Source organism: Lipotes vexillifer, unplaced genomic scaffold, assembly GCF_000442215.2.
Source record: "Lipotes vexillifer unplaced genomic scaffold, Lipotes_vexillifer_v1.1 scaffold23, whole genome shotgun sequence".
Classification (NCBI taxonomy): domain Eukaryota; kingdom Metazoa; phylum Chordata; class Mammalia; order Artiodactyla; family Lipotidae; genus Lipotes; species Lipotes vexillifer.
Genome location: NW_006796283.1, coordinates 3,327,149 through 3,339,290, shown reverse-complemented (window position 1 = coordinate 3,339,290; position 12,142 = coordinate 3,327,149). Strand labels below are relative to the sequence as shown.

Genomic DNA, 12,142 nt, shown 5'->3' with positions numbered 1-12,142 from the left:
ATGTATATTGTACCACTGTAAAAAAAATACCAACAAAATCAAAAGAAGACTTTGTGGCCTGAAAATTCTCTGAGATTCACACCTCCGTGTCCGTGTCACTTGCTCGTTTTCTACGGCTGCTCTGGATCTGCCACAGCAAAGGCAGGTCGTGGCGGCCGAGGTGGAAGATGCAGAAAGCCAATGGTGTCTGCCACCCCGTCCTCTGCAGAAAAGCCTCGAGCCAGTGCCGGGACCCACGGAGACGGGCTCGCTGTGCGGGCGCAGGGTCAGAGTCCTGGGCCTTTAGAGGTCGCCGAGCTCAAGCCCTTCAAGATGAGAAGTCCCATGGGACTTCAGACGGTGACGGAGAGGACAATGAGAAGCGAGGTGGGGAGTGAAATCCGGGGCACTGGCCCTTCTCGCTCTGAATGGGTGCTCGCGCCAGCACACACGAGGGTCTGGCTGCCGCCTGGCTGCTGGCTTGGCCTGGAGAGAGGCGCTTCCTCCTGGAGGGACGACGTTCTCCCGCTCAGTCGCTTCCACCGCCTCCACCGCCAGAACGTCCCCCCAACCAGCACCACTCCGCGGTGCCCCCGCCCCCCCGGCTCCGCCCCCCCGGCTCCTCTACCGTTCGCTTGCCCTGGACCACACCGTGCGCATCACCCACGTGTCCCACCTCGTGGTGGAGTCTGCCTGCACCTCATCACCTCTGCAATGTCACCTTTTCTGTAAGCACCGAATCCTCCCCCAACAAGGTAATCTCCCCCGGGGAGAGGAGACTCCCTCCCTTTCCATCTCCCACTGCCTCAACTCCCTGGTGTTTCACACGTCCCCGGTTCCAGAATAACCTCGCTGCTGAGGATCTCCAGAGTGGACTGAATTGAAACGAAATGGCAATAAAGAAAAATCTACGTACAAACACATATCATCTTTTCAAGTCACCTCCCATCCATTAAGTCCCTTCAGGGAGCACTGCTCTGCTGTAGGAAACACGCTCTCTGCGGCTAAGAAAGTTACCCCCACGCTGGGTTGGCCTGACTGCAGGGCCCCTGGGCACTGCGTTATCTGTCTTTGCTACTCACAGCGTGGCCCTCACCCAGCAGCTTCTGCCGACACCTGGGGCGCTGGCTACACAGGCAGACTCCCAGACCTCCTGACTCAGAACCTGCCTTGCAGCACACTCCCTGGGTGACTGGTACGCATGCCAACGTCTGAGAAACGCCATCCCACATGCTCTCTCAACACTGAGAAATCACCACAAATAAAAGGAAACCTGAGAATGCACATCAAACCACAATGAGACACCAGTTCACACTTGACAGCCCTTAGGATGGCTACCACAAAAAGAGAAGAAAAGAAAAGAACAAGGGTCAGTGGGGACACAGAGAAACGGGAAGCTTGTGACTGTTGGTGGGGATGTAAGATGGTGCAGGGGCGTGGAAAGCAGACTGGCGGTTCCTCAAAACATTAAACACAGAACTACCATGTTAGCCAGCAATTCTACCACTGGGCAATTCTACCCCAAAGAACTGAAAGCAGGAACTTTAAGGGATGTTTGACACCCACGTTCACAGCAGCATTACTCACAACAGCCAAGAGGCAGAAGCACCACAAATATCCATTGATGGATAAATGGATAAGCAAAACGTGGCCCGTCCACACAATGGAATATTATCACTCAGCCTTAAAAAGGAAGGAAATTTCTGGCACCTGCTACCACGTGGATGAACCCTGAGAACATTATGCTCAGTGACATAAGCCAGACACATAGGGACAGATCCTATAGGATTCCACTTACATGAGGCCCCTGGAGTGGACAAATTCAGACACAGACAGTAGAAGGGTGGCTGCCAGGGGCTGGAGGAGCGGTGGGCAGTCAGTATTCAGTGGGGACAGAGTCTCAGTTTGGGAAGATCAGAGAGCTCTGGAGATGATGGTGGTGATGGCTGCACAACAACGTTGAGTGCCCCGATTGCCACTGAACTGCACGCTTGAAAATGGTTAAGGTGGTAAATTTTACGTTACGTATATTTTACCACATTAAAAAAAAAAAATGCTTTGAAACAAGACAGGACATCTGAGGACTATGGGAGATGCTCCAGGCTTCGCTGCTGCCCCTCGACCTTGACAATTCAAGCTGACTCCGTTCGCCCTGCACCTACCACCACTCCTGTGAAACACGTTTCAATGGAGCAAATCAGAACGTGTGGACACGTGCCTTCAAGTTTCTCCGTCTGGTTTATCACCCTCACCATGACGCAACAGGCATTAACCTGCACCTCTCTGACCAAAAAACAAAACAAAACAAAAAAACAGAAAATAGAGGCCCTATCATGAGTTTACCTTATACACGCATGTAGACTGACCATTCGGGAGACGTGGGGCTCACTGTGTCAGCCTGGGGGTCTACGTCCAGCCCTCTTTCAGGGGGCTTGTTTGTTCAAGATTCCCCACTACATAAGGGGCCCTTTGGCCACATGCACACAGTCAGGCATTTATGCCTACATGTTCAACCGTGAACATGGTTTACACCATCATAACACTGAGAACATTTAACTGTATGGGGGAGGAAGGACTGCGGTGGGGTTGGAAGAGAATTCCTCATTCCTACTTAGTGATAATCAACAGACACCATCGAAAATGGAAATAAAGGAAAAAGAGAAAGAAAGAGGGAAAAGCAGCAGATTATTTAGAAACATGGAGAAATATAAGAGATTTAAAAGTGGCTGCCTTTGGTGAGCTGGAACCTGGGCGGGGGGTATAGAAGGGGATCTGGTAATTCACTCTCTAAATCACGTATACGTAGTACCGTCTCAGTCTGTTCAGGATGCTATGGCAAACACCACCACAGGCTGGCAGCTTAAACAACTACCACTGAGCTCTCACAGTTCTGGAGGCTGGAAGTCCGAGATCAAGGTGCTGGCAGATTCAGTGTCTGGTGAGAGCCCCTTCCAGGTTCACGGGTGGTGTCTTCCTGCTGTTTCCTCACCTGGAGGAAGGGGTGAGGGGTCTCTTTTATGAGGGCTCCATCCCCATGACCTCATCACCCCCAGAGGCCCCCCTCCTAACGCCATCACACTGGCGGGTTAGGTTTCAACACACGAATCTGGGGTGACACATTCACTCTATAGTAAATACTTAAATTATAAACCATAAAACTGAAGTTACCCGGATGATGTAGGGTGGAGCACCTAGCACAGTACCTGGCGCAAAACAGATGTCTCACGAACGTCTGTGCTGTCCCTCACATCACTACCACGGCAGAGCATAAATCACTGAGGTTCACGGGTGACCTTTCTCCTGTGGCTCACAGAACACACCGCGACCGCTGTCCACAGCAATCCACCAGCAACTCTTCAAAGAAGTTTCAGTGGCTTTGCATAAAACCGAAAAGTGATTCCAAGAAAACCTTAAAATAACAACCATCAGAAACACAGCTGTAAACGGCAGTGAGACACCATTTTTCACGTGTCAGGCAGAGGGGGAGCCACCGTGCTGGGGAAGGTTCGGGCTCCCTTACTTTGGTGGCTGGGCTTCAATGATCAATGGAACTTCCAGAGGGAACTTGCCAAGAGCTATCAACGTTACTTTAGGCACATCCTGCTGGGCCCAGCAATGCCAATTCCAGGGATTTCTCCAACAGAAGAACTCACACTTGCACAAAAAAGCAGCTTGTGTCCAAAAATTGGTAACAACCCGACTGTCAACCAACAGGGGACACGGTGGACAAGTTATGGCAAGTCTAGATCATCGGGGATGATCTCCAAGAAACACCGAAGGGGAAGAAAGCTATTTGCTGATACTTTCAGGAACAGAAATGGGGGGGCAGCCCCCAGAGTGGGAGAATTTATACCACATACTCCTATCTTCACTGACACCTGAATCACTTTAAAGCTAAAAATAAATTTTTACAAAGGGAAGGGGGAAATTGGGAGTTACTGTGTAAGGAATAGAGTTCCAGTTTAAGAAAATGAAAACGTTCCGGAGATGGAGGATGGGCATGGTTGCCCAGCGACATAAAGATACTTAATGGCACAGAACTGCACGCTTAAAAGTGGTTAAAACGGTACATTTTACAGCAATAAAAGAGTCAATATAAATGTGGCAACCCATTTCAACCAGGAAAAAAGAATCCTTGCTTAAATGGAGCTTAAAAAAGGGGGAGCGGGGTTTGTAAGCACCTATCTCCGAAGGAGCTCCTCCCTTAGCAGCCCGCCACCCAGGAACCAGGGGGTGGGGAGTCTATGGGAACCCCGGGCTGCGGGGCCCGCGTCCCACCGAGCTGAGAGCAGCTTTCACGCCGAGTCTTCCGCCTCAGGGACCCGCGCGCTACCGGTAAGGCCGCCGCCACGCGCCTGCGCAAACCCCGCGCCTGCGCAGAGCCGGCGCCTGCGCGGACACCGCGTTGGGACAGATCCCCGCGCCTGCGCAGAGCCGGAGCGCGTCCGCTGGCCCGCGGGGGCGGGCTCGGCGTCGGCAGTCCATCGTCCGATCCCGCTCATTGGCTGAGAGGTGGACCGTGGACAGGGCCCGCCGCTGATTGGGCGGCACGCGAGCAGGTGGGGCGACGCGGACCAATCGCAGGGCTGGCTGCGGCGCGGGTCGGAAAGGCCTGCTGCCGGGAGCTGGGGTCGCGCTGGTTTTTCGGCCATGGCCTCGGAGAAGCGGCTCGAGGTGGTGACCTGCACCGCGCCGGTCAACATCGCGGTCATCAAGTACTGTGAGTGGCGGGCCTCGGGGCGCGGGATGTGGGGGCCCTGCGGACGGGGAAACTGAGGCTCCGAGGGGCCGTTTTGGGCGGTGGACCGGGTCCTCCGCCCGCGGCAGGTGGGCTGGGCCCTCGTCTAGATGAGGTTGTGTGTCCGCGTACAGGTGTGAGGACCCGCCGCGCCCTCCACCCGGCAGGGCAGTGCGATCGCGGAGCTGGGCACCACCTGCAGCCGGGACACCTGGGGGCACTGTCCTTACGGGACGTCCGTCCCCGCGGGACTAGACACAGGGAGACACAGTCCACACAGGACGCGCGTCCCCGCGGGGGCTTGGCTCCCATGGTCACGCCCACTCTGCCACCTCGACCTGCTCTCCGTGTCTGTCTTGTTCTGGTCTCAGGAATGCTCCTGGGATTCGCTCTCCTTGCTCACTAGTTTCTGGAGAGTCGCCCGGGTGAATCTTGGAGTCAGTTCTTCCCTCCTGTTCCGTTCCCAGCGTAGAGGGGCCACAGTTTGCTTGGCCATATGCCCTTTCAAGGCAGCTGGGCTGTTTCCAGTTTGGGTCAATTATGAATAAAGCTGCCGTAAACTTTTCTGTACAGGTTTTTGTGTGACCATAAGTTTTCATTTTTCTGCATAAATGGCCCGGAGTACAGTTGCTGGGCCATAGGGTGGTTGCATGTTTGGTTTTTGAAAGAAACAAACTTTTCCTGCGTGGCTGTACCATTTTTCATCCCTACCAACAACATATAATGTAGGTGTGATCCAGCTTTTCCGCATGCGGTGTTGTCACCAGCTGTTATTTTAGCCATTCTGATGGGTGTGTGGTAACATCTCACCGTGGCTTTAATTTCTGTTCTCCTGCCGCTCAGTGATGTTGAACAGCTTTCCCAGTGCTCATTTGCTTGCCTTCTGAGAGTCTTACGTGAAATGTCTCTTTAGGACTTTCGTCCACATTCTAACTGAATTGTCTGCTTTTTACCGTTGAGTTTTGAAAGTTCGCTTTGTATTTTAGATACTAATTCTTGCTGGATGTGTGGTTTGCAGATATTTTCTCCCACCGTGTGGCTTCTCTCTCCATCCTCCTGACAGGGTCTTTCAAAGGGGCTGAAGTTGTTAAAAGGGCCCAGTGGGTCATCTTCTCCATCCTTGGTACCAAGTCAGAGACGTCTTTCCTAGTCCTACGTCCTGAAGACTGTTTATGTTTTTTCCTAAAAGTTTTAGGGTTTTACGTTTGAAATCTAAGTCTGATTCATTCTGAGTGATTTTTTTTGTCCAAGGTCTGAGCTGTGGGGCTCAGCTCTGCTCAGTGGTGATGTCCAGTGACCCAGCAGTCTTTTCGGAAGAGGCTGTGCCTCATCCGAGGAACTGCTTTTGCACTTTTGTCAGAAACCAGTTGGGCGTGTTTATGGGGGATCCTTCTGGACTTTCCTGTACTACCTACCAGTATTCGTCTTTCTTGTGTCCCGTAACTGTCTGCCACGCCAAAGACCCTGCACAAAAGCTCAGCACCAGTGCCTAACAATGGATTTGAAATTTTGGACTTTCTGGAAGGTTTCCTGTGTTTGCTGTGATATGACAGGAGTGGAAGTGCTCAGCGGAAGTGGGGGGAATGCTGTCTCTAGGGGGTACGAACAGGGAGATTTGAAGAGTTTTCAGTAACTGGGGCTCCTTCTGTTTGGGAGGAAAAGGCAAGGGCCTTATAATCAGAGCACTCAGAACCTGGTAGGCACTCCAAGGCTATTTGTTGAGTGAGTCAAAGACGAAACAGAAGCACTGAAGCAAGGGGTCCAGCCCTGCTCTCGGGAGCTAAGTGAAGTGGGGGAGCAATCCAGGAGGGTTTCCTGAAGGCGGGGGCACAGCAGGAAGAGGACTTAGATTGTGCAGTGAGACAGCAGGGTCCAGGCAGCTGGGGAGCTGTGGGGTGGCAGTGGGGGTGGGAAGGGGTGGGGCGTTGGTGGGCGGGAGCAACAGTGCGCCAGTCTGCTGGGCTGGGACACTGACTGGCTTTGCCGTGGGCCATGTGTTCCAGGGGGAAAGCGAGACGAGGAGCTGATCCTGCCCATCAACTCCTCTCTGAGTGTCACGTTGCACCAGGATCAGGTGAGCCTGGGCTGGCAATACACACCGAAAAAATATTTACAAAACCTTTGTTAACAGATGGTGGCAGTGAATCCCCAGCCAACGAACACTGTGCGTCGCATCACCCGCTGTGAGGAGTGCTCAGCGCACAGGCATGCACACGCCTGGCCCCCTCCTAGGAGGTCCCTGCCCTGCATTCTCTGCCAGGAGATGGGAGCATGGGCCACGCCTTGGGTAGTGGATGCCCATGGGGTGCTCCCACCGCCTGAGCCCGGCCCGCCTTGGCCTCCACCTCCAGCAAGGCCACTGCCCTGAGTGGGCGCCCAGGAGGGACCAGGGCCGGAGAGGCCCCCACAGAGAGGGGTGCTTGGCCGATGCCCGCCACCCAGGAGGCCCTGCACTTTCTTTCCCAGTTAAAAACCACCACAACGGCCGCCATCAACAGGGACTTCACAGAGGACCGAATTTGGCTAAACGGCCGGGAGGAGGATGTGGGGCAGCCGCGCCTCCAGGCCTGCCTGAGGGAGAGTGAGTGGGGGCCCTGGGGATGCTGGGGTCAGGCCAGGCCCGCTCCTTCCCCTGTGCCCCTTCCTCGCGCTGGGCGGGTCCGAGTGCACAGAAGGCGCTGCCGCCGCCACCCCCCACCCCACCCCCTGTACCTCCCACGCCCCAGGGGCCGCGGACACCCGTCAGCACAGCTGGGTCCGGGCCTGGGGCCTGGGGCCTGGGGTCTCCCGAGAAGGAGGTCTGCATGCGGAGCTCGGACAGAGGCCGGTCCCCGCCGTGCTTACCCAAGGCGCTGTCTCCTGTCCCCGTAGTCCGTCGCCTGGCCCGCAAGCGGAGGAGCGACGGCCACGAGGACCCGCTGCCCCTCAGCCTCAGCTACAAGGTGCACGTGGCCTCGGTGAACAATTTCCCCACGGGCGCGGGCCTGGCCTCCTCAGCGGCAGGCTACGCCTGCCTAGGTGGGTGCCCCGGATGGGTCCCAGTGCTGTGCCCCGGGCATAGGGCCGTGGCCTCAGCTGTGTCACATGTCTGAATGCTGAGCTCCGCGTATAGGACCTTGTGCGTGATGGAACGCCCCTCAAACTGGCTTAAACTAAGTGGGGTCGACTTCTTGGCTTACATAGCAGAATCCCAAGGGCTGTGGCCAGCTCCAGGCTCTCGGACGGCCTACTGGGAACCCATCTCTCCCTCTGGATCTCTGCTCTGCCCTCCCCTCTGTTGGCTCACTCTCCAACAGGGACCCCCACCCCCGACCTGGGGGCAAAGGCACTTACCACAGAGGTGGGCAGCTGAGTCACGTCCTCCACGTAGCCTGAGACCAGTGAGCCAGGCTGCATCGGGGGCAGACGGCCTGCCTCGTGGACCCCCAGGTCCGCATCCTGGCATCAGACCCTTGACCAAGTCTGGCCCTGTGCCCAGCGCTGCCAGCAGCCCCAGGCGTGCACGCACACTTTTTGCCCTCTGTGCGTTGGGCCCTGCCCCAAACAGCACCCCTCAGAGCTTCTCAGAGAAGCTTTCTCCGGCCCCTCGGCACACAGGCCTCCCGCCAGAGCCCCCTGCGGAGGGTGAGTGCGTGAGCACGTGGGTGCTGGATGCCAGCCGTGGAGCTGGGGGCCGAGCCTCCATCCCCCGGGTGCCCCCCTCCTGTGGCACTGAGCACAGGCCGGCGCCCCTGCAGCCTGTCTGAGCCTCCCTGCCCCCATCACTGCCTGCAGCCTACGCCCTGGCCCAGGTCTATGGCGTGGAGAGCGACCTGTCAGAAGTGGCCCGCAGGGGCTCGGGCAGCGCCTGCCGCAGCCTGTACGGCGGCTTCGTGGAGTGGCAGATGGGGGAGCGGGCCGATGGGAAGGACAGCATCGCCCGTCAGGTGGCCCCCGAGTCACACTGGCCGGAGCTCCGTGTCCTCGTCCTCGTGGTGAGCCGGAGGGCCAAGCTGGGGGTGGGAGGGCCTCCGCAGCTCCTGGGGCCGCGGGCGTGGCGCACATCTCCCTCCCTCGCCGCAGGTGAGCACCGAGAGGAAGCCGACGGGCAGCACGGTGGGCATGCAGACCAGCGTGGAGACCAGCGCCCTGCTCAGGGTGAGGCCGCGGCCGGCTGGGCGGGTGGCTCCCAGGGCGCTTGGAAGCCGGGCCCTGTGGCTCTGCTCGGCTCACGGAGCGGCCACCTGCCTTGCAGTTCCGGGCCGAGGCGCTGGTGCCGGCACGCATGGCCGAGATGACCCGCTGCATCAGGGAGCGCGACTTCCAGGCCTTTGGCCAGTTGACCATGAAGGACAGCAACCAGTTCCATGCCACCTGCATGGACACCTTCCCGCCCATCTCCTACCTGAGCGACACGTCCCGGCGCGTCATCCACCTGGTTCACCTCTTCAACGCACACCACGGGCAGACCAAGGCAGGTGCGGGGCCGGGGCGCGCCGGGCCATGAGCCCTTCCCTGGGGGCCGCAGCTCCCTCTCGCTCTCGTGTTGGTTGCACGACCCCCCACCCTCGTCTCGAGTGGGTGGCCTGCAGGCCCTGGGAGCTGGTCTGAGCCGGTCGGACCTCGTGTCTCCAGGTGGCATACACGTTTGACGCGGGTGCCAACGCTGTGATCTTCACCCTGGACGACACTGTGGCCGAGTTTGCGGCTGCCGTGAGGCACAGCTTCCCCCCCGAGTCGAACGGAGACAAGTGAGTTGTGGGCCCCCTCCCGGGAGGCCATGGCAGGCAGGGACCTGTGGGACCACAGGCGGTGTGTCCCACGTGTGCCTCTCTGTGACCGCGGACGCTACTCCGCTCGGTCCAGCCCCGGGGGCACGCACGTGCCGCCTGCAGCTCCTGTGACGGCAGGGCGTCTGGATTTCTTCCTCGCCGCTGTTTAAGGGACCCAGTTCTCAGTGAGGGGACGCCTGCCCACTAGGGGCGCGGGAAGTGTGGGTGGGGCCCTTTGATCTGTCACCTAGAGGGGGTGGTGCCACTTCTGGTGGGAAGAGCCGGATATGCTACCTTCCACACCACGGGGGACCGGCCCCACGACCGAGGACTCATCGCCCTGGTCACCCTGGGGGTGGTTTGTAGGTTTAAGCACCAACCCGAGCGTCAGCTGAGGCCTTTTCTTCTTAAGCCGTGTCCCCCAACGTGCGCAGCAGCAGCCGTGGGCCAGGGTGAGAGGCGGCACCAAAGCCTCGTGGAGGTTTCCCGAAACCCTCCCCTCAGTGACGGTGCCAGGCCCTCGGCCTTCCCTCTCAGCGTCTGTGTGCCTGGTGAATGCTCGTAACGTAAAGCCACCATTTAAGCACTTTGAGGTGTACAGCCCGGGGCATTAAGAACATGCTGGGCACCCTTGTCCGTCAGCCCCAGAGGCCCCGACTCCGTCGGTAGTCACGACCCCCCAGCCCCCGGCGACCGCTTCGTGTTCCGTCCTGGATCTGCTTGTTCCGCACATGCCCCATCCCTGCACTCCCCGTCCAGTCCTGCCTTGTCTCCTAGGTTTCTGAAGGGGCTGCCCGTGGAGCCTGTCCCGCTCTCGGATGAGCTTAAGGCTGCGCTGGGTATGGACCCCACCCCCGGCGGCATCAAATACATCATTGCCACTCAGGTGAGTCCTGGCCGCGCACCGCACGTGCCCTGCGGGCTCAGCCCCAGGCTGAGGGGAGGGGAAGGTGGGGCTGGAATGTGGGGACCCCCAGAACAGATCAGGGCCCCTGCTCGAGTGGCAGGGCCGGGATTTCCACCACATCCATCCAATTCCCAGACCCGTGACCTGTGCACCCAGGCCTTGGCCTCTACCGACCACCCCAGGTCTGCCCGGAGGGACCGAGGCTGTGCTGGAGGATTGGTCCCTGGGCCCGGCACTTCCTGGAAGGAAGTCGCTCCCTGTCACCTGCCCTGACGTTGATTCCTCAACCCCCTAGGTGGGACCCGGGCCTCAAGTCCTGGATGACCCTGGCGCTCACCTCCTGGGTCCCGATGGTCTGCCAAAGGCAGCCGCCTGACCGCCTCCTCGACGGAGCCCTGGCCGCCGCTGGGAGAAGGGGCCGCTTTGCTGGGACTGGGAACTGGGTGTGGCGGCTGCCCGGCCGCGCTTGTTGGGATTTGTGGGTGGCCGCCTGGCTCCGGGCCGGGCAGTGTGCTGTGGCCGAGTTGGACAGTGGGATGACGCCTGCAGGTGCCCAGGCGGTCAGGAGCGGGGCCCCCAGGTGCCTCACCTTTCCCCGACCTGCGCCCAGCACCTTGCTGAGATGGGAGCCTGGTTCCAGATCCAAGCACTGGGGGACCGAGCCGGCCAGTGGGGAGCTGCCAGTGCATCGCCAATAAAGGGCTCTAGCCCTGAACTCGGGGGTCACTTCCACTGCCCCCAACAGCAGCTTGACCACTGGAGATGACGGCGTGTCAGGGGTCCCCTCTCGGAGCTGGAGCACGGGTCACTGCACAGGGTGCGACCTCAGGACACCCCCATGAAGTGCTCCGCCTGACCCTGAGCCCAGGCCCCCGAGTGGGTACAGGGTGTCTTCACAAAAAGACCAGTGTCTTTTGGGGTCTGTGGGGACCGGGGAGCAGCGCCAAGGCCGCAGTAAAGGCAGTTCAACGAGCATGCTTTCTCCTGGTCCAGGCAGAGCTCACCGAGGGGGCTGGGAGGGCACGGCGGGAGATGGGGCTGGGGACTCGACTTCTGCCCCCAGCTCGCCCTCTGTTGCCCAGCCACATATGGGGTGCTAAGCTGACCCTGCCCCATGGCCGTTGCCACCACCGTGGTGGACATGATCACTCAGGCTGACAGGCTGGGGACGCGGTTTGGGCCTGGCTCTAAGCTCCGTCCAGGAAGGGAGGTGGGAAGCGTCTTTGGGGCATGAGCCCCTACTCAGCCCGAAGCTGTGGGTCTGCGTGACCAGAGCCCTCGCTCCAAGTGAGCGTCTCCATTCCCCTGACCTGAGCGACCTCACCTTTCGCATCCCTCCCCATTGTCCTAATCCAGCTGGGGTGAGGAGGGGAAGGGCATCTGAGCACTCTGACCTTGACCCTGAAGCAGGGGTCAGAGGAGGGAGGTGAGAGCGGACAGGCCCAGCACCCCTGCACTCCGGAATTTCTCAGAGGCTTCCCACACTTTCAGCACCACCCCTCCCAAGTTAGTCTCTGAGCAAAGGGCTGCCTGCAGAGGCCACACCTGTTCACACCTGCACTAGCCCAGGGCCGGATGAGGCAGAGGCTGGGCCTGCGCTGACCTCCGGGGAGGGATCCGCACGAGGCTCAGGGGTCCCGGCTTGAAGCCCCGAGACCACTGCGGCCGAGCTGGCTGGGTTTGCACGGGGGAAGGCCTGGGCCGGCTGGGTAGGGCCCCTTCCTGAGCTCCAGGTCCCAGGCTCTCGTGGCGGGGGGGTGGGGGACG

The 12,142-nt window shown here is 59.0% G+C and overlaps 1 protein-coding gene across 1 annotated transcript; it reads left to right on the top strand.

Moving 5' to 3' along the window:
* The first annotated feature begins 4,606 nt into the window (after positions 1-4,606).
* MVD (mevalonate diphosphate decarboxylase) lies at positions 4,607-10,751 on the top strand. The gene is made up of 10 exons (XM_007468435.1): positions 4,607-4,699; positions 6,721-6,791; positions 7,184-7,298; positions 7,589-7,735; positions 8,492-8,691; positions 8,780-8,854; positions 8,952-9,170; positions 9,332-9,447; positions 10,246-10,354; positions 10,671-10,751. The coding sequence occupies exons 1-10, from the start codon at positions 4,630-4,632 to the stop codon at positions 10,749-10,751; spliced, it is 1,203 nt and encodes a 400-aa protein (XP_007468497.1). The 5' UTR covers positions 4,607-4,629.
* The last annotated feature ends 1,391 nt before the right edge of the window (positions 10,752-12,142 follow it).

Bases quoted from the DNA above. Each gene is read 5' to 3' on its own strand.
- MVD (XM_007468435.1), top strand. From the start codon at position 4,630: ATGGCCTCGGAGAAGCGGCTCGAGGTGGTGACCTGCACCGCGCCGGTC. The intron at 4,700-6,720 runs GTGAGTGGCGGG...CATGTGTTCCAG, and splicing joins CATCGCGGTCATCAAGTACT to GGGGAAAGCGAGACGAGGAG. The intron at 9,448-10,245 runs GTGAGTTGTGGG...CTTGTCTCCTAG, and splicing joins CCCGAGTCGAACGGAGACAA to GTTTCTGAAGGGGCTGCCCG.